Source organism: Diachasma alloeum, unplaced genomic scaffold (assembly GCF_001412515.2).
Source record: "Diachasma alloeum isolate Michigan unplaced genomic scaffold, Dall2.0 Dall_scaffold_00280, whole genome shotgun sequence".
Lineage (NCBI taxonomy): Eukaryota > Metazoa > Arthropoda > Insecta > Hymenoptera > Braconidae > Diachasma > Diachasma alloeum.
This window is the reverse complement of record NW_021680419.1, coordinates 1,213,880-1,234,430: the sequence shown is the minus strand read 5'-3', so window position 1 is coordinate 1,234,430 and position 20,551 is coordinate 1,213,880. Positions and strand designations below refer to the sequence as shown.

General features: G+C 41.9%; 1 protein-coding gene across 1 annotated transcript in view; it reads right to left on the bottom strand.

The window, feature by feature from the left end:
• LOC107038385 (fat-like cadherin-related tumor suppressor homolog) overlaps nt 1-14,485 on the bottom strand; it is a 135,396-nt gene extending 120,911 nt beyond the window's left edge. The window contains exons 1-2 of the mRNA XM_015257452.2: nt 13,743-14,485; nt 10,829-13,533 (exon numbers count right to left, since the gene is read on the bottom strand). Of these exons, the coding sequence (XP_015112938.1) occupies nt 10,829-13,533; nt 13,743-14,485 (3,448 nt within the window). The remainder of the gene's footprint in view (nt 1-10,828; nt 13,534-13,742) is intronic.
• Between the last annotated feature and the right edge of the window lie 6,066 nt (nt 14,486-20,551).

Below are 20,551 nucleotides of genomic sequence, written 5' to 3'. Positions count from 1 at the left end.
TCGGGCAGAATTCACCTTCAACGGCGGAGAGAGGAAAAAAAAATTGAAAAATCTAAGAAATAGAGGAGCAAGAGACAATACAAAGGGAGAATGTTTTTTTTTAACGTAAGATCGTGAAGCGATAAAAATATTCAATTCACTCTGGGTCCGCTGGAGTGTCGAAAGTGTTTTCAGGGGATATATAGTTCCTACTTCATTCTCTCTGTCTGGGTATCTGCGATAGAAATGTAGAACGAATGAACACCTCTGTGGGGTGATCCGTCCTGGATAGGTCGACAGTTCGACATCAGTTTGAATTACTGGAATACCACTGGAGCAGCTCAAAACGTTGCAAATGATGTGAAGTTCTGCCGCATGAAATAAGAGGAAATCACCAATTTAGACCCACAAATCGATAAATTGCAGAAGAAAATACATTTGTTTGTCTGGATATCAGCGATAGAAGTGCAGAACGAATGAACACCTGTGTGGGGTGATCCGTCATGGACAGGTTGACATCAGTTTGAATTACTGAAATACCGCTGGAGTAGTTCTAAATAATGTTGCAAATGCTGTGAAATTCTACCGCATGGAATGCGAGGAAATTGCCAATTCAGATCGACAAATTGACGAAAAAATGCATTTGTTTGTCTATTCTTATTTGAATAAAAGTAAGTGTAAATATAGTATTTTGCAGTAATTTTCTCAAGATAAGTTTTTGAGGATCACTTTCTACGTATTGGTTCAGAATTTGCGAATAGCCTGCACCATCCATTTGACCGCAACCAATTCCTTCGCCGAGCCCCGCAATACATTGCCGAAAGGGCGAATTTGATAAATGTGGAAGTGGCCCCTTTAAATAATTCAGGTAAATTATCGCTGGTCATCTATTCCCCAGTAGAAAACTAAATATTTACCGAAGCTGGGTTTCCAACAGAAGTAACCCCATCGACCCGGGTAATTACGAAAATAACAGTAACCATTACCAAACTTGAAGCTAAAATGGTTGAATTACCTATTACTCGATGATGAGAGAAGAATTATACAATGGCATTTCGCAATAATCCCAAAAGCGATAATTTTCTCCACCACAAAACCAACTAATCGACCGCTTTGTTTCAAAATTCCGTCGAATGATGAGAAATCAACGCTCCGCAAAACGGATAACGGTTTAGAGAATTGTTCCATCGAGTTTATCACAATTTCCCAGTAAATTTTTATTGCAAACCCTGAATCGAGACTTTTCGAGTGGTCAATACCACTTCTCGCGATTTTCCTCTCTGCGTTGAATCGCCACCGTAATTTGAAAATATTTCCGTAATGTTTATTGGTGATTCTGATTAGTGATTTCTATCACCGAAATTTAGTGATGTCACCAAAAATTAATAACAATTGAATTTTACAGTCGCAAATCTCGCAAAAAATTAGGGATAGATCGCTAAAAATCAGTGACATTTCCCTGAAAATAAAATCTTTTTGTTCTCTGTGTTCGTGCAAATAATGAGAAATCCGCGCAAAAAAAACCCACAAAATGTATAACGGTCAAGAGGACAGTTTAAAGAATGGTTCCATCGAGTTTATCACAATTTCACCGTAAATTCTTATTGCAAATCTTGAATCGAAACTTTTCCAGTGGTCAATGCCATTTCTCGCGATCTTTAAAAACATTTCCGTAATCTTTCCGCCTTGATTCAAAATTCACAGAGAATTTTCTTTTACTTACAGAAAAATGTTTTCATTTACATCGAATGAATTTTACAATCGCGAATCCCTAAAGAGCCCCAAAAATAGGGCATATACTCCTAAAAATTAGGGATGGATCACTAAAAATCAGTGATTCACTTTTTCTTCCCCGCGTTCGTCCAAATGAGAGATCCCCGCGAAAAAAAAAAATACCGCAAAATGTATAACGGTCAAGAGAATTGTTCCCCCAAGTTTACCCCAATTTCCCCATAAATTGTTACTGCAAATCCAGAATCGAGACTTCTCGGGTGGTCAATGCCACTTCTCGCGATTTTTCTCTCTGCGTTAAGCCGGCACCATAACTCGAAAACGTTTCCGTAATGTTTCTCAGTGTGAGCGCGAAACCACGCTAACGGGGAAATAGCACTAGCCCATTCGCCTCCGGTGCTCGTTCATGGCCAACAGTGTTAGCAGGAGAATAAGGGAGAGAGGAAGCGAGAGAGAGAGAGCGAGAGAGAGCGAGAGTACCAATGCCATCTCCCTGAGACGCCTCTACAACTCGTTTCAGCGTCCGGACTAGCAGCACCGAGAGAGTGAAGTATGTATCGTTACATACGCCCTGCTACAGTACACCTTAACACGCGTCCTCTCGACGTGCGGCGGAGAGAGAGAAGAGTAAGCATTGTTGGCTGAATATACAGTACTGTTATATTGCCTCACGAGTGTTGGTTCATGCTCGCATACCAATTCGAAGGTAACTATCCCGTGCCAACTCCACCCTCTCTCTTGAAAATCCGCGAAACGGACCGACCCAGGCAGTGCTACCAAGATATAGGGAGGGAGGGGGACGAATTGGAGGCGGGCGTGGTGGATCTAGTCCCCGCAACAACCGGGTTATCCCACGTTGATTCAATAAATTTTCGAAGTACAAGAGGCACAAGGGGGAGACGCGCGGCCAAGGAGAGGATAAAATTTAGGGGTGTTTAGGAGGCATGTTCGGGGGGGAGCAATCCACTTTCGAGAGGAAATAAGAGTGCTGGAGTCGTTTATTTGGGGCGGGAGGGAACGATTAGGTGGATTTTCTTGCTGGCTAATGATGTCGGCAGATGCAAGGAGAGAAATATTCAGTAAACATTATGGAACTCACAGTTCAATCACCGATTACGGAATCGACTCAGAAAATTCAAGTGATGATGTCGTAGTTTTTCACGGGAGATTCAGGTAAAAATTACGTGACTGTTCCGTAAAATTTCCTACACGGAGAGAAATATTCAATAAAAATTACGTATCTCTTCCGTAATTCCGGAGCGAAATGTAGTTGTAGGAAATTTTACGGAACTGTCACGGAATTTTTCCAGAGCGTTCCGTAATTTTTATCTGAATCTCCTGTGAAAAATTCCGATACCGTCACTTAAATTTTCTGAGTCAATTCCGTAATCGGTGAGCAAATTGTGAGTTCCGTAATTTTTACTGAACACTTTCGTGTCCAACCACCTTTCGCTCGGGAATTACGGAAAAGATAGGTAATTTTTATTGCATGAGAGGTTTATTCCCAGGCAGATGCAGAATTAATCGTACAATATTTTATAATAGATTGTTAGAAAAAATGGAATTTCTCTACTTTTTTTTATCGATAAGCACTTTAAACTGAAGTGAATTTATTCTGCAGTATTTACCTTGTCGAATTCAACAAATGAATTATTGTACAAAACAAAATGAAATGAGTGTATGCACTGAACAATTCATTCCCCTCAATTTTCATGGAACGATTGAAATAAAATGTACAATTTCCGCTGATTTTTTCAACAAATTCAACAAATTGATAAATATTTAAACGTGTAATCGAACACTTTGATTACAAAAACGACTTCAAATAACATGGAGTGGAAGCTAGCCGAAAATTCGTTTGCCGAAAATAGGAAAGCAGTGGTTCTCACGCTCGACCGAGTTTCCACCCTTGGAAGATGATTTAGCANAACTACCCTTGAGAACGTAACGAAGAATTTGCAAACCCCATCGCCATAAAACTCCGGAATTCCACTTATCGATAGAAGTTGAACAATGTCGAATACTCGTGTGACATTATCGAAGTTATTAAGCGTGTGCACTTGATACCGCGGAGCGATGACAAGCGTTTGATATCAAACTCGATAATACTTCGCTTACAAGTGATCATGAGTGGCTCCACTTGGCCAATGTACCGGGGCCATTCGAAATCCCTGTTAGCTCCGTGAATATGCGCGTGAATTGCTGAAATTCCAGCGTTTTATCTCTATTTGCAAATGATTGGTGATTACACCACGATATTCGGTAGGGCTTATACCTTGTTTATAGTGTGAGTACAATGGAGGATAATGATACCGAGCGAATGATAATCGGAATAACCCGGGAAAAACATGTATCCCAAGTACTTGAATCGAAGGGTAATCGATAATTGTTGAACGGATGTGAAAGATATATTCCCAGATACCGGACGAATTTTGCCGACAATATCAAATTATCCTGAATGTGCAATTAATTGAAATTTCAAGAACATTTTCATCGGAATTTTTCGCTTAGTAAGAATTGACACGTGTAATCGATTACTTCCCTTCCAAAATCAATTGCGAAGTTCCGGACAGACACGTCCAAATGAATTACAAAAATCTCACTGTTTTATCTCTAATTTTGGAAAATGATGCGTGATTACACCATCATATTCGGAAGGACTGATATACTGCTTATAGTGTGAGCACAATCGAGGACAATTATACCGAGCAGATGATAATTAGAATAACCTGGGAAAAACATGTACATCTCCCAGTTGAGTTTTTGAGGAATATTTCCGAATCTAAGGGAGATAGCGAAATTTTCGTAATCACATCTTTTGTAGCACTCAATGCGCTCTACAAAAAAGGTTATAACAAAAATTTTGCTATCTCCCTTAGATTCCGAGATATACACTAAAAACTGGTCAACAGTCGAAATTGCCTTGTACCGTTTTATCACTTCGCTACTGAAATGATAGCTGACATTGCAATAATATTGGGAATAACCTGGGAAAAACATGTACCCCAAATACTTGAATCGAAGGTAATCGATAATAGTTCAACGGCCACGGAAGATATATTCCCAGATGCAGGACGAATTTTCCCAAATGTCGGTGTAAATGTGCACCTGCGTCCATCTAGATCGTTAATTGGGAAATAACAATTATCGGTGAGCGTTATTTCCGCTCGGCCAATTGTGCCTGATATTCCAAAGGTAAACTCGAAGCCCAATTGTCCATTGCCAACCACTAACGACGGCCAATGGTCTGCCCACATTCCTGGTAAAAAATCCATGAACCACTGATGGATAAACATCGTAATGAATAATACAAAAGCATCGTGGAGGTGCAACAGGGACAGAAGCGGTAAATTGAAAAATAATATTCAAAAGAGACGCCGAGGAGAGGGGCAAGGAAAATGACACACTGCAGAATGATATGCTGAGCTTTTAGTTGCATTTGAATGCACGCATTGAATATGATTTTTCATGCGATGCTATCATCCACAGATGATATATAACTCCAGACTTTTGAACACTGCCGGTATTTCTCACGCGTTCATGCGGTAAAGCGAACGTCAGGAGTGGCATCACAGCTCTATAACACAGTTTACTAGGTTTTCAGGAGTGTTGGATAATGCAGAGGGTGTATCAAACATATTTTCAGAGCGGAGGATATGCTCGACTGATTGATTATGACAAATCAGATCCATGAAGTTCCAATCCTTTTCTTCAATGTTCAAAATTTTATTTATCATATTTTATTCATAATCAAATAGCCATTGAAAATTCATAATGTAATGGAAATTTGAGTAAAAACTTTACATTTTAGTTCAATTACTCAATGAAAATTCCTAGAAATCAGGAAAATTCAGGTAAATACGTTCTGGAATTTTCGTCTGCAATTGAATAATTTTTTCCCCCTAAATCAATTTTAATGTCACTCTCCTGAAAATTCCTAATCGACTATCCCCAAAATTTCAACAGTATAACAGTGAATGATTCCCCATTTACTGCATAATTTTAATGAGAACTCATTTGAACAGTGAACAAACCAAATTCCCCGCATGAAAACGAAAAATATCCACGAATCCGCGTAGGTCACGGTGAAATACCTCCCCATCTCCTTACGCTGAAAGAATGATTGCGGCGTTTGGCAAGAAGGAAGAAGAATTTACCACAGCATTACCTTCGTCTGGGACTTGATAAAAAAAAGGGGGAAAAAAAAAGCAAGAGCTCTATCTCAACCCTCACATTTTCTTCCACCGTGAATAGACACGTGTGCGCCTGTGTAGATGGCAGTGAACGCATTTAAAACCGGTTCGTCGATCGTTCCACGAACCTGTATGGCATATCGGATCCGGGTAGTCGCTCTAGAGACGCCCGCAGGAACCCAAGGGTTTCTTTTTCCGTCTTCTATGGACTTCCGTGACTCACGGATGTGTCCCGGATTCCCCGTTCTCCTGGAGACCCTTTATTTTTTTCATTCTCCCTCCCCTCCCCCCCCCCCCCCCTGCCGTCATTTTCACCCCTTCTCCACTTGTGAACTTCTCCTTGACAAGCACGACGCAGCCATTAAAATTGATATGAGCCACACCAAAACGACACGAAGGAGGATGCAAAAATATAAAGCCCAGAATATCGTAGTTCACCCCTTGGAAAATTTCAATTCACCAATGATTTTTTACTTCCTCTGCAAACGCTTCGCCTGATAAAAGTACATTCGTCTTGGAAGAAGCTTTTCCCTGGCTCTTGCAGTATTCACACCGTATTTTCTCCGCCATCAGAAACGCCGAGGCCTCTCTCCTCGAGCGATAAAAGTGGTGTTTTCCTACAGTTGAGTTTCCGGTCCGTCGATTCAAGATGCACACAGACACATACATACCAATTCTGATATCGTTTGAGATTGAACTTTTGCACGAGCACGATTGCCAAACACACATTCCCTACCCCAGTTGGATCGACCCTATGTGGCTTTATCTGCCCTGATACTTCACTTTGGCGACGTTACAGAGAGCTAGGGAAGGGGGGGGGGGATTCCCCAGAGAGTGGCTCGTATTTAATTCACGCTTCAGCGATCACTGCGGCCTTTCAAAAGACTTCCAACTGTCTGAAACAATTTTTTTCTTCCTTCCCTCCATTCAACCATTTTTATAAATATTTTCAAGTGTCTCCACTTTCCTCGCGCACACACACTCACACACACACACTCTCTCTCCCTCTCTCTACATCTCACTTTTATTTTTCCCCCTCGATATTGAGTAATAAAAAATTACTGCCTACGCGACTCGACTGGAATTTACTAAAAGGTGATACCGGTTTTCTGCAGTAATGGAGGCAGAACAGCGCGGGCGGCGGAAGTGACGTCACGTACAAAATGAGAGAGGCCCTCGACACACACGAGCTTACATGTAATCCAAGACAATGTGGATTGCATGCACGAGATATGGTGTCGCGATGCTATGTTCATGCCCTGTTTTACGGAGAAGAGGTGTTCAGGCATTTAACGCGAAAAACCACGATCATCTTCGATGCTGAGATTTACAGACGCATTTGTGTTGTGAGGCTTGGGGATCAAGGGGACTTAACTCGCGTCTCGTTGAGGATTCACGGTGTACATTTGTATGCAACCGAGTTTAGTCGAGTCATGGAAGTGTGGAGGGTTTGCATCAACAATGTGGGTTCACTGTTAAGTATTTTTCGCTGAAATTTCCGGGTAACTGCTTGGAAATTTTTGTCACATTTTAGCTCCACTGACACTTCAGTTCCAGTATCCCATGAAAATGAATAGAAATCATGTCATTGAATTTTATTACATTTTCGGGGAAATCTAAAATGTTTACTGAGGAAAACAATTTTAATTCGTTATCTAAAATTCTTTTTGATCATTTCGAGTCAATTAACTTCGTCGTGTTACGCTGTCAGAAAAAAATTGATATTTCAGGGACAGTTGACTAATAATCTTCATTTTGACTAATAATTTACCAGAATTTTCTTGATCTCTCTGAATTTTTATGGAATAATTGAACTAAAATTTACAGTTGCCAATGATTCTTTGACATTTCACCGGAAATTCATTGCTAATGGATTTTGTATAATGTGAAGAAAAAAAAAGTCTGCTTTACCAACAAATACAATAATTTCTACTGAAAATGAAAAAAATTTCCCATGCGAGTTTTTTCAATTTAATTTGCATGAAACGAAGTGACCCCAGGGAGATGACGTGAAATTTCAATGACATGATGATTTCAACGAATGAATTTTTCATCAGCTTGACGCCGATGTGAAACACATCGTTATTCACTCAGACACTGGAGAAAGCGAGAATCTACAACGAGTAAACTCTGTAAATAATTGAGTTTACGGTGCGGTACCCGAAGTGAGGAGGGCAAAGTGTACGTTTTTCTCTCCCTCCCTTTCCCCTGCGAGGTCTCACGGGAGGGAATACGTGGCTTATAGTTCACTACAGTGGGTGGGATAATGTTTATGTTTAGTCTTCGACTGGAGCTCAAGTTTAATACAGAGCGCAACGGCATCCAAACTCCCATTCGACAATTTCGATTCGCTTCTGATGTTGAAAACTCTCGACTAAAATTTCCGAGATACATTCAAGACATTTATGCATTTTTAGATTATCTGAATCATACATATTCAATTCTGTACGTTAAATTATCGCATGTCAGGAAACTACAAGGAAACTCTACATTTTCTGAACAACTAAACATGAATATTCAGTCTTCCATGAAATATGGATCTATTCATTGCTAATTTTCACTAAAGACATGAAAATTCAAAGACGTTCATGAATTTCAACAATTTTCAACTGAAAAATACAAAATCGATTCAACAAAATTGAATAATATCTATTTCTCGCATGTTAATGGATTTTCAATTGGAATTGCCCCCGAAGAAGCCAATTACACTGCACTTAACTTTTATATTCGTTTTTACGTTCTCGTGTTTTTCCTTTCTGAACATTGTGAAGCTGCTGGTATAGTGCTACTTCCGCTCAGCGCTATTGCCTCGTGTTCACCTTCTCCCTGGAGCTGCTGTTTTTTTTTTTTCATTTTTATGCTTCTTCTTTTATTGATTGGAAACATTATTGTCGTGGAATGGTTTTTTTTCCCTCGTGAAACGGATTCACGGTCCATTAGAATCCATGCATTTGGCCGGGAGTGAGAGGGCTTGAGGTTGAAATACGTATTGAGTACTTTTTTTGTTTACAACGTAGTGATTTTTATTTCAGACCCCTGTATACTCGCAATTATCACGCCATTGCAGTACCAACTACTTGTCCTTCTTTTAATTTATTTTCCACCGAATAATTCAAGCCCCAATAAAACGATTTATTCACGAGTGAGCGCAACGATTTTTTCCAGAACTGCACTAATGATTTGTTTATTATTCCAGCGAGTGAACAATTGTCCGAGCGCCTCTCTATTTTTTCCACTTGTCAATATCCAAAAAATGTTGACAAGAAAAAATGAATCCTCCCATGACGTGAGGTATTTTCCGCTCAACCGGTGGAAAATGTGTGCGATAGGGCCGAATATAGATGTTAACCATTGAATAGTGAATGCCTATCACGTAACGATTCTGAGACACGTTAGAATGAAAGAAATTCAATGGATACAATGGGGGAACAGCACCGGGGGGATCGTCGGCGTCCGATACGACTCCCCCGAGGGATATGATGCGATGGGGTTCTGGATGCTGACACACGTTGCACAAAAGAGCCAGTGGCTCAAACGGATTTCAATTCAATGTCGTAAATGGAGAATGAAGAGTCCACGAACGATTGTACAAATCTTTCAATGAAAAATATCCACCGATAAATGCTGATTACCATTCTATCCGCAATGAATTGAACTTTATTAGCACTTGAGTCTATTAACCAGTGCATTAATTAGCTGAATTGACCTGTTGAAAATGCAACAAGCCAGAGAGTTGCTCAATTCTTCAGCATAAAGGCGCGGAAAATTCGAGGTTTTAAATTGAAATGAAAGAGATAAAAAAAAAATTGGAGAGACTTACGGCATTTCCGTGACGATTTGCGGCATTAAACAGGTCTTTTTCACGGTTCATGAATGATTCATTGGGCTTGAGTCTAACGGGAGATCTTGGTGATTAAGCTAAGTGAAGTAAATTAACGAGAACAGGTACGTAGGGATCCGCCAGTCCATTGGATACCGCTGCACCAAGTGAGAGAGAATGAGGAAGAGGGATAAAAGTCAGGGTGAGTTTGTAACAAACACGAATACAACAGGGGGAGTACTGGGTGTCGCTGTTACCGATATGTTACCTATAATACACGAGTGACTTATGAATATTTACGCTCGTTTGAATATGCATACCAAACTGACAATGTATTATTTTTCCACGACGGAAGATCAATATTTCACGGATATACCTGTATATTTTGAAATGTGGTGTTACACCTACGTATTCCTAACAAACATCGGTGGATAGACCCGACGTTTCGGTGAACTATTGGAGAGAGAGGGGAAAAGCCCTCGGACGTAACCGATTCGTGGACGATGGGCTAGTGGTCTACGTCGCCTCCATTCGTCCACTCTCTCCCTCTCTATTTTTTTAGTTTTTCAAATCCCCCCGCCCACTTTTTTGCCATTTTTTTCCAGCCCATGCTTTATCGCTTGAAATGTACGACTGGGGTATCGAGGCGTCAGCCTGATAAAATTTATCGTTCGTGTATTCTCCAAAGGCCCATTATTCCTCGATGACCATTAGTGAGCGACACAAAAATTGAAATCACGTTTTTTTTTCAAATACCTCCCCCCCCCCCACTGTTGCCCGAGTCTTATGTGTGCGTCGCCTATTCAAATTTTCTCTTCAAAGATCGCATAATTTAAGCAGCCCTGACACACTGGATTTCCATGCAAAAAGGGGATGCAAAATTTTTTTATTATAATATGCATCCTTGCAGTCATTAAGAGGAGTGACGGGCATTTTCTCGGGACGCGGGTGAAAGGAAGGGAGTAAGAAAGGGCTTTCACACGTCACTGCGAAGCGAAGAAAGGAAAAAAGGGTGGGGGAATATTTGCCGGATAAGCGTACTATTATCAGAGGCCCCGCCGAGTGGCAAAGAAATTCTGCATATTAAAAAGTAATAATAACTCACCTTCGTCATCGATGGTAAAAAGTCCTATGCCATCGCCGCCACGTATGGTGTATCCAATTTTGGAATCAGCTCCCGGTGGATCGCCATCTTTAGCGCGCACAGTAGTCACTAATGTACCAACTGGTTGATTCTCAAAGACACTCGCGGAAACGATTAAATCATCGAAAACCGGTGCTTGAAGATTCTCATTGACGTCAACGACCTCAATAATAAGCATTGTTTCACTCGACAATGACGGCTCACCACGATCCTTGGCGATAATTGTGAGTGTGTGCACCTGACGCTGCTCAAAATCCAGATGTTGTGCTGTACGTACAGTGCCGGATACACGGTCGACCTTGAAGTAGCCCTCACTATCCATAGCGTCGGACAAGAAATACTCAATTTCACCACCTGAGCCCTCATCCGGATCAGTTGCCTCGACAACCGCAACAACGCACCAGACAGGAACATCTTCGCGGATCTTCACTGAATAACTTGACAATGCAAATCTCGGTGGATTATCGTTGATGTCATCGACCGTAACACGCACCAAGGCGTCTGAATACAGCGACTGTAAATCACCACTGTGTCCACCATTGTCACTAGCCCGAATTCTAAGTTCATAAATTTCCTGTCTTTCGCGATCCAATTTGCCAAAAACACTGAGAATACCAGTCAACGAATCAACTTTAAAATCCTTGGTCTCAGTAACCAAAGAATAGGTCACCCGTGCATTCTCACCCAGATCGGCATCAGTTGCGTTAGCACGAAATACCTGTGTACCATTAATAGCATTTTCTGATATCTTGAAACTAGCTAATGGCTTCTCGAACTTGGGAGCGTTGTCATTAACATCTAGCACTGTAATTGGTAGCATTCGTGATGATGATTTTTGTGGCTTACCAAGATCATAGACACTGATATTGAGAAAGTATTCACTTTCTCTCTCTCGATCCAAGTAGCCGATGATATTTATATCACCAGTTTCCTGATCAATACCGAAAACCGAGTCTCTATCACCACTTGATATACCGTATACGAGTTTACCATTGTAATCGAGATCACGATCTTTGGCACGTATTTTCACTAGTGTCGTACCGAGTTTAACGGACTCGTTGACTTTTATTTCATTCGGAAAATCAATGAACTCAGGTGCATGAACATTGCCACCGTATCTCCTCGGTGTGAGGGATTGCGTATCATCCTGAGAATGTTGGTCATTCTTCTTGGCACTGGCGATAGCCTCAGCAAGACGCCTAGCAACACCAGTATCGGTGCATCTTGCAGCAGTATCATTGTCAATTACTTTTCCCTGTGCCACAAGATTTCTCTTGGCATTAACCAACTGAACGTGAATGACATTGACATCAGCAAAGTGTGTGCCATCTGTAGCTGTTACATTGACATACATGTCATTGACACTGACATCGGTCAGATCGCAAATAACCGAGAGGACACCACTAGATGGATCGAGTGAAAAACACGTGTCCTCATTGGACGACTCCAAGCGATAATGAATCATGTTGCCAGCATCCAAGTCAATCGCCGATACTGTAATAATTTCTGAACCAATTGGAACATAACGTGGCACACGCACCAAGCAATCGATCTTCTCAAACTGGGGCCGATTGTCATTGACATCGCGAATTTTGATGCGCAACTGCATCTCTGTTTGTCGTCTGTATGGTAATCCCCAATCACTGGCTCTAACCGCCAACAGATAATCCCGTTTCATTGTTTCATAGTCAATGAGTTGTTTTAACTTTATCACACCGCTGAATGGATCAATCTCAAATGGTACACCATCGATATTATCAATGGAGTAAGATATGTATGCATTTTCACCAGAATCCTTATCTCTGGCTGTTACTTTAACGACAGTTGTGCCAGCTGGCTTGTTCTCATCCATTTCAACCGTCATTTCTGTCTCGTCAAATGTCGGATCGTTGTCATTAGCATCGATAACGTTGATCTTAACTTTAGCAGATGATTGCTTCCTGGTTCCAGTATTTCCCTGATCAACAGCTGATACGGTGAGTGTATACAAGGCTTTAGTTTCAGCATCGAGTGGTACAGCAGTATATAACATACCAGTATCAGCATTCACATAAAATTCACCACCCTCATTACCACCGACAATCTCCAACGAGACTAGTGCATTTTTACCCTCGTCAGCGTCAGTGACCTTAAGCTTGATAACTGGTGTGTTAACTGGAGCTGTTTCTGGTACACTAACGTCGTATATCTCACGACTGAATACTGGAGCATTGTCGTTAACGTCAGTGAGATGAACTGGCACGATTTTGTGACTGAATCGCTGAGGTGTACCCCTGTCAATAGCCCGCAGTGATAGATTGTAACCCTGACGTGCAGTCTCTCTGTCCAAGAGATGAAGTATCTCGATACTGTATTCACCTGGCCTTTGTCCCGGTCTTATTCTGAAGTGACCATTTGGATCGCCCCCAACAATGTCTAAGCTCGCTATTTGACCATGCACACCCTCGTCTCTATCCACCACTCGCACGATCGCGTAGACATCGGCATTTGAATTTTCCACAATGTCCGGTAGATGATTCACGTATATCTCCGGGGCGTACAGATTTACCTGCTGTACCCTGATTGTGACCCTCGCTGTACTGGCACGATTCTTACCAACTCCACGGAACAGTGCACCTCGGTCCTCAGCAAAGACCACCAGCTCGTGAATAGCCCTCTCTGCATACCTGTAGAACAAATTATTATCGTAAGAATAAAAATTAACAACTTGAGAATCATGTCATGTATCCTATGTTAATTCTTGAATATTTAACATTATTGTGGCCAAGTTGGAGGGATATTTAACATGCACTTCCTACTGGTACGACTAATTTCTAACATCGGCCAGGTTAACCAACATGGTCATTGGTAATGTTAAATGATAATAAAATCTGACCTCAGTGGCCTGGTGAGCGTGATGACCCCGCTGACTGGGTGCACAGCAAACTGCTCAGTCTCCTCCGCAAAGCTGTAATATATTTCACCATTTCTTCCTAGGTCAGCATCCTCAGCGGCCACTCTGAGTATGCTTCTGTGCAGTGGTGTGTCCTCTGTCACGGTTTCTTTGTACTCAGTTGGAAAAAATAATGGGTTGAGGTCATTTGTGTCCAATACGGTAACAACTACTGTTGTCTCAGTCTCAAGTACTGTTTGCTTATTTCTAATGTCTTTCCACGTTGTTGTTGCACGCACCTCGAGTACATAACGATCTTTGCGCTCGCGATTTAAAACATCAACGTTACCAGTACGTGTCCGTATCAAGAGAAAACAAAAATCACCGACTGTACGCTCTTCAGCCTTGAAGAATTTATCACGATCACCACCCACTATTCTGTATTTAATATCAATACTACGAAGTACCGAAGACGACAGCTGTATTCCCATTCTATTTTCGGGTATGACATATGTCTTGCCGATTGAATTCTCGGATATTGAGACATTGTAGAGGGGTTTTGTGAAACGAAAATCCTGAGGTGTCAGCCCCTGTGACACTGATGCACCGACAGGAGTGCTTATCGGTGGAGGTGTTGATGCTGTATGGCCACCGGAAGACGCCGAACCGAGTATGGCTGCCATAAACCACAGCCATAACCACATCCATGACCAGGCGGACAAGCCACGCCGCTCCATCCTCCACATGTTGCTAGCTCATCCTCTCCATGCGCCTGCTTCAGTACCACCCTCACGCAGACCTTTCTATCCACCGTCCGTGGCTTTTCACCTGAAACGATAACAAGAAAAAATCTGTAAATGATAGTGTTTAAATGTCGTTATCACTCTAATGCGACAGGCACATTTGGAATGTCTGTTATCGAACAGGTTTTTATGTCGCTTAATGTAGTGATTTGTTTCGCATATGTTCGTAAGGCACAAGTAATTGGCGTAATCGCAGTAGTTTTCTAACCCCCATTTCCCTAATCTCTGACGCTGAAAAACGACCAAGTCCATCAGGATTATTAATCGCCAAGAGTTTAATGAATGAAACGAATTACCTGTGAGGGATACGATAAAATTCGCGGACTTGTACCATTTAAGCTGCATTAGTCTCTCAATATCTGTACTATTCCACCCGTTTGTCTGCCCAACAGATTGACCGATCGTATTAGCCTACTGAACTCTCATTACGTAACTTTTCCAGTTGGCAAACTTGCGTTGTATACTTTTTTCCCCTTACCCCCAAAATCCCCGTCAGCAATTTCCGATAATCGTCTTTGCCTATTTCTCGAGTAATTGCTTCTCAACGAGCTTTCTCTCAAGAAAAGAAGCTTCCAAAGTGACTCATGATTTTATACCACCAACAATTTTTTATTCCCTTACATTGAATTCTGTTGCAGGCGCTGTGAATCAGACAGATTCGAAAGCTTGGTAATTCGTTTCATCTTCCTTTTTTCTCCCTCAGTTTCTCATTCGTTTCTTTCTGTTGTTTAACCATAAATCGATTTAGCACAGAACCACTCGGTAGTAGGGATATTGGAGGAGTGCACAGCAGCTGGACTGCTGCTATAGAAGAGAGAGAGAAAGAGAGAGAGAGAGAGAGAGGAAGGGGAGAGACTGTCGGCTGAAAACGAGTTACACGGGAGCTTCGATATTTTACGGCGATCGTTAACTCGTGGAACATGGAACGAGTAAGTGCACGATCGGCGTGTCCTCGCGCGTTCAAGGCTCTCCCTCCATTTACTCCCCATTTCAATGGTTTTTGAATGTATAAAGAGATCTGGAATTTCAAAATCATCAGGATTCTTTGCCAAGCGAAAATCCACAGATTGATAATTCTCGAGGTGAATTTTTCATTTTTTTCTCCGTCTTTATGTCTAGGCTTTTATCTACTGGTGGAACTGGGTCAGCGGTAAATTACGAGTGGCCCAGAACTGCACTTTCATACCAACTGTGCGGCTCACGTACAGTCTCTTTCTCTCTCCCGATGAGGCCAAAAAATTCGGAATTATCCAACTGCCCGATGAAACTGAAGAAGGAATTAAATCACTCGGTCTGACGATAGTGACCATTCTTTCTCATTCAATCTCTCCGGCAATTTTCTTCGAATGTTATTCAGGAGCGCACACAATTGCTTGGAATCTAACGAAAGACGACCAGTCGCCCCTTGTCATCATCCTGAATAGACGTATTGAAGCAATTAATCGTCGGGGAAATTCAATTGTCGAGGGCCATAAAGATTCCACCACGTCTTCCCATAGGTATTGTTACCCCTGGCTGTTAATCAATTCGTTTAACCTGGAGGTACCCAAGAATTTTGATGGTTTGTTTTTCATTGTCACGCAGAAGGAAAGTCTCCTTATTCTCTCATTATTTATGGATGTCATTTCCAGCTCAATAAAATCATTCTCCAACGTTCTTTCTCCGCCTGATGGCAGCATATTTATGACAACGATTGCCTTAAGTCGAATCTAACCATCACATCTGAAACGTTTACATCGTAAGAATGGCTGTTGTATCTGTGTGGGTTAAGAGGGTAGACACACACCTGTTGAAGCCACCACGGAGTGAAATATAAATATGATTGTGATAAAGGGAGGTGCACCAACCTCAGTGTTGGGCAACAGTGAGAGTTAGCTTTGAGTGCCTCTTCCTTTAACCTCTGTATTTTTGTTTCAGACCCTGGAAAATGTTACACACGGTACGGTTAAAGCAAAGTTTATCGTCAGATGTTAACCCCACTCACCAAATGAGAAATCCGTAGCTGGTGAATTTCAAACAAACTTCCCATAAACCCGTGGAAATTTAAAATTAATAACATGAAACATTGTATAATTAATATCCCGTGAAAATTAACTGCAGCTGCAGCTCCCTCCGGTAATCGTCGACAAATTTACAATTGAATTTTTAACCATCAAACTATCTCTCAAAATAGCAACAATATTACACGTCAGGGGAACACGCGTGTGCATTCACTGTACACATTCCGTTTTTTTTTTTTTTTTTTTTTTTTTCAAAAACATGATAAGCGAGGACGAGGGGAGGCGAGAGCGGCAGCTGCGGGCGCGCGCTGAATATTTAACCGGTTCCCGCGTGTACGAGATACACAATGCCTGAAAAGCCCGCCCTCCCGAAAGGTTCCGGGGTAATCTGGGGGTCCATATTTAATAGATGGCAAATCCACCCAATGCGACGGTGTGTACGTACACCAACAATTCACCCAGCCTACGAATCATCCCGTCACCAGCGTCAACACACGCCAAATATAATTTCTCGTGCGAGCATTTTTTTTTTATCACAAATTATTCTCGAGAATTCTTGAATAGACGGTAAGAATTCGCGTGATACATCTACGTAAACATCGCGTGCAGGTGTTCATTGGACGGCTCTGGAACACTTGACTCTTGAGGAAGAGAGGGAAAATAAGAACGGAACAAGTATACGCCCTAATGTCCTCTGACTTCGTTCCAACTTTTCGACCCTCAAAACTTTCTTTCTTTCCCCCCACAGTGACTCTCGTTGGCCAACACGCGGTGAATATCTGGATGGTAGAGCCCCTAACCAGTGCAGTACTTTCGTGTTCACGCGAGGAATTCGTAATACAAGGAGAAAATTGGATTGCAGGTAAAATTAATCTCGACGATGTAGCCAGTGTCTTATGTAGATGTGAAAAAGGGGGAGATTTTCAGTGGTGAAAATCCGCTTGATGTAACACCCTAGCCAGAAATTCTTATAACCGGGCGTTCAAGCACTCGGAGAAACTTGGTGGAATTAAACTTTTGAGGCCTCAACTCGTAAATTCATTATTTCGGAATTGAAAGTAAGCGGAAGGACAATTCGAAGCAGATTTACCTTTTTTGTCCACAAAATTTCAGGGAATTACTCTTGGGGTTTGTTTAATTTTCGTTTCAGCTTGAAAACTTTGATATTCGGAATGAGGTATTGATTTACAAACGAAATTACTTTTGCCTCGGAGAACTGGGGCACTAAACTTTCTGTTTGTATCCGCAGGATCTTTAAGATAATTCACCAGCAGGTTTGGTCTTTTTTTCGACCACAAGTTGTAACTTTTCAGCTATTGATTTCTCTAAAGTGGATATTCAGAATTCTGCTGAGGTCTGGCTACACCCAAACAGCCCCTAATCATAATTCTTCAACACGAAGAAGAGTGTGGCGAGCAGAAAAGGGTGCCAAGAATCATGGCATCTTCAATACGCGTGGAGTGCCACGATTATGCTAATGTCTGCGTGCCCAAGCGCTTTTTGATACATCTGAATGTCCCAAATATTCCGTCCCCCTCCATTATGCCAGTATCTATCTACGCCCCGCATAAATTACATCTTATAAATCGTCCCGTATCATTACAACAAAATCACACTCAACAATGAAACGCATTTCAAAGTTTACAGAGCCAATTCAACTGACAAATCCATCACCCGTGAAACATATTCACCAATCATGTGCACGAAAATGGAGTTTATCGTCACTGTTTTCCCTCCAACACATCCGCGGGATAACGAAGGTGGATATGCGGTCACACAGACTAATGTGCAATTTTCTACACATAGAGGAGCAAATCACAGCATGGGATTTTCCCCCCCGATGGTGAATCCGATTTTGATATTGACATTTTGCGATGTCCCAGCCCTTCTATCCACCGTCCTTGTCTCTATTCGAACCAAGGCTTTAATTAAACGTACCAATTTACGAGCGCTCACATGGTACAATCTCCCATCTCCACCTTTTTCACTCATCCTCCATCCTCCCTTATTTTTCCTCCACACCAGCCGGAAAATAGACAATTTTCCATCGAAGGGGAGGCCTCTCGCCACGAGCCTCAAAGGCCCATGATTGAACATACATTTCTGTGGTAATGAATATTTATGCTTCTGTGCACATGGGATTCGCCTCTTATCCGCGAGAAAGTCGTCGCCTCCGTATATTCACGATTTCATCGGCTCATTAATTCCATCACGAGAAACGATTGAAGGGATGCCACCTAATAAACCTGAGAGAAACCCTGATTAGTTCATCCCTCCACTAATCCCCAATGCCCATAAATAATTCCACTATCCATCAGATAACTAATACCCGACCTTATCTTGTCCTCATTAGAAACGATTAAACAAATAAATATGAAACGCCAGAGCCACCTCGGCGCGGGCACATGTGTCTACTGTCAGTCTAATTATCATAATAACTAAATTATCCACAAAACTTGAACCATAATTACTCGAAAAAGATCAGAGGACTGGTGCTGACTAGAGAGAAGAGTTGAGCGACAAACGTAAACTCAAAACTTCCATCAAATTCACGGTAAATGTGCACTGGGAGGTAATCTTCTTTGGAGTAGGCTAAGAGCAAAGTTGGAAGGTGGGTTTTGGCCAGTTTGAACAACCAAGTGAGAAGGCAAAATTGACGTATCCAGTTTAGCAACTGTTTGATGAGTATTTCTGGTTCAACAGTCAACATCCCCCCCTCACTCTCTCCCGAACTAGCGGAACTCAGTTATATTATTCTATCAAATCTCAGTTATCCGGTGTATTAGGGACAATCACAAAACGCATCATTGGATTCACCCAGTTAGACAGATTTGTCGGCGAGATGCAGGTGAATGGTACTACAAACATGAAGCTATGTTTGATCACTCAGTGTGCCAAGAGGGCCTGGCCCATACACTAAACGCACGATTATGGGGCACATAACGTCATATGTACAATAGTAACTGACAAATATACCTGTCCCTATTGGTTCAACTGTACGGCATCGCAACACTGTTGCGCTTTGACACTGATTGGTACAACACAAACAGTGTAACATTTTCAATAAACGTCCGACTGTCTTTGACAATTTTTCCCGAACTTTCTTGCAGATGTTGGGAGCATCTGTATGACGATGGTGTGTATTGTACAGCAGTTTGATCGTTTCATAATATAAAACGTGTGCCAATAACACATGAGACGTAACAGCAGCAGTGTTTTTTTCGTCACCTGGTAATGGCTTGTTAGGTGAATTGGCTTGTTCACTGGCTGCTATTTCGGTGTCTAGCGAAAATCATGATTGATGCAGTGTCGTTCATTGTTGCCAGTCCGTGAGGATGATCGTAAACTCCGTAATGGTGTAATCTAAAACTGGTTGTTTACCAGCATTTCACGGTACGATGGGAAGACACACCGCACATTGCACCATATTTTCATGTACAATAAAAGTCGTTTCATAATGCACATGATGGTTGCTTGAAGCGTATCAGCAGGATGCATCCAAGTCGTTGAACGCTGAGTGAGGATCGATTTTCAAGGCAACTCCTGACAACACCACTGTTGCAAACTGAGCAGACGATGGTGTATTGTCACTGTACGTCCATTGATCCCTCGGAGTAGCCGACGAGGCAGCATTACAGACGTTTGTGATGTATAATACTGTCGGTCTGTGGGAAGGAGTGAGTGCGCTGGAGGGGGCCGCGTCAGAACGGTTACAGTCGTACTGGTCTCCGTCACAAATGACTTTGTACCATCAAATGGCTGAGTGAGTAGAAACTGCAACAGCATAACGTCGGCATGCACTAAACTGTAGGTTTTCAACGGATACGTGAGCCATACTGAAAGCCCAAGCAACAATGAAATATCGAGGAGACCGCTGCAAACATGCTCCACATGCATCAACACTGTTGTGTTTTACTCCATCAAGGCATTCAGATGAATATCTATTATGCAGTTTTCTGACGACATTCAACTATTGATAAACGTCTAGAAATTGGGCCCCCCCCCCCCC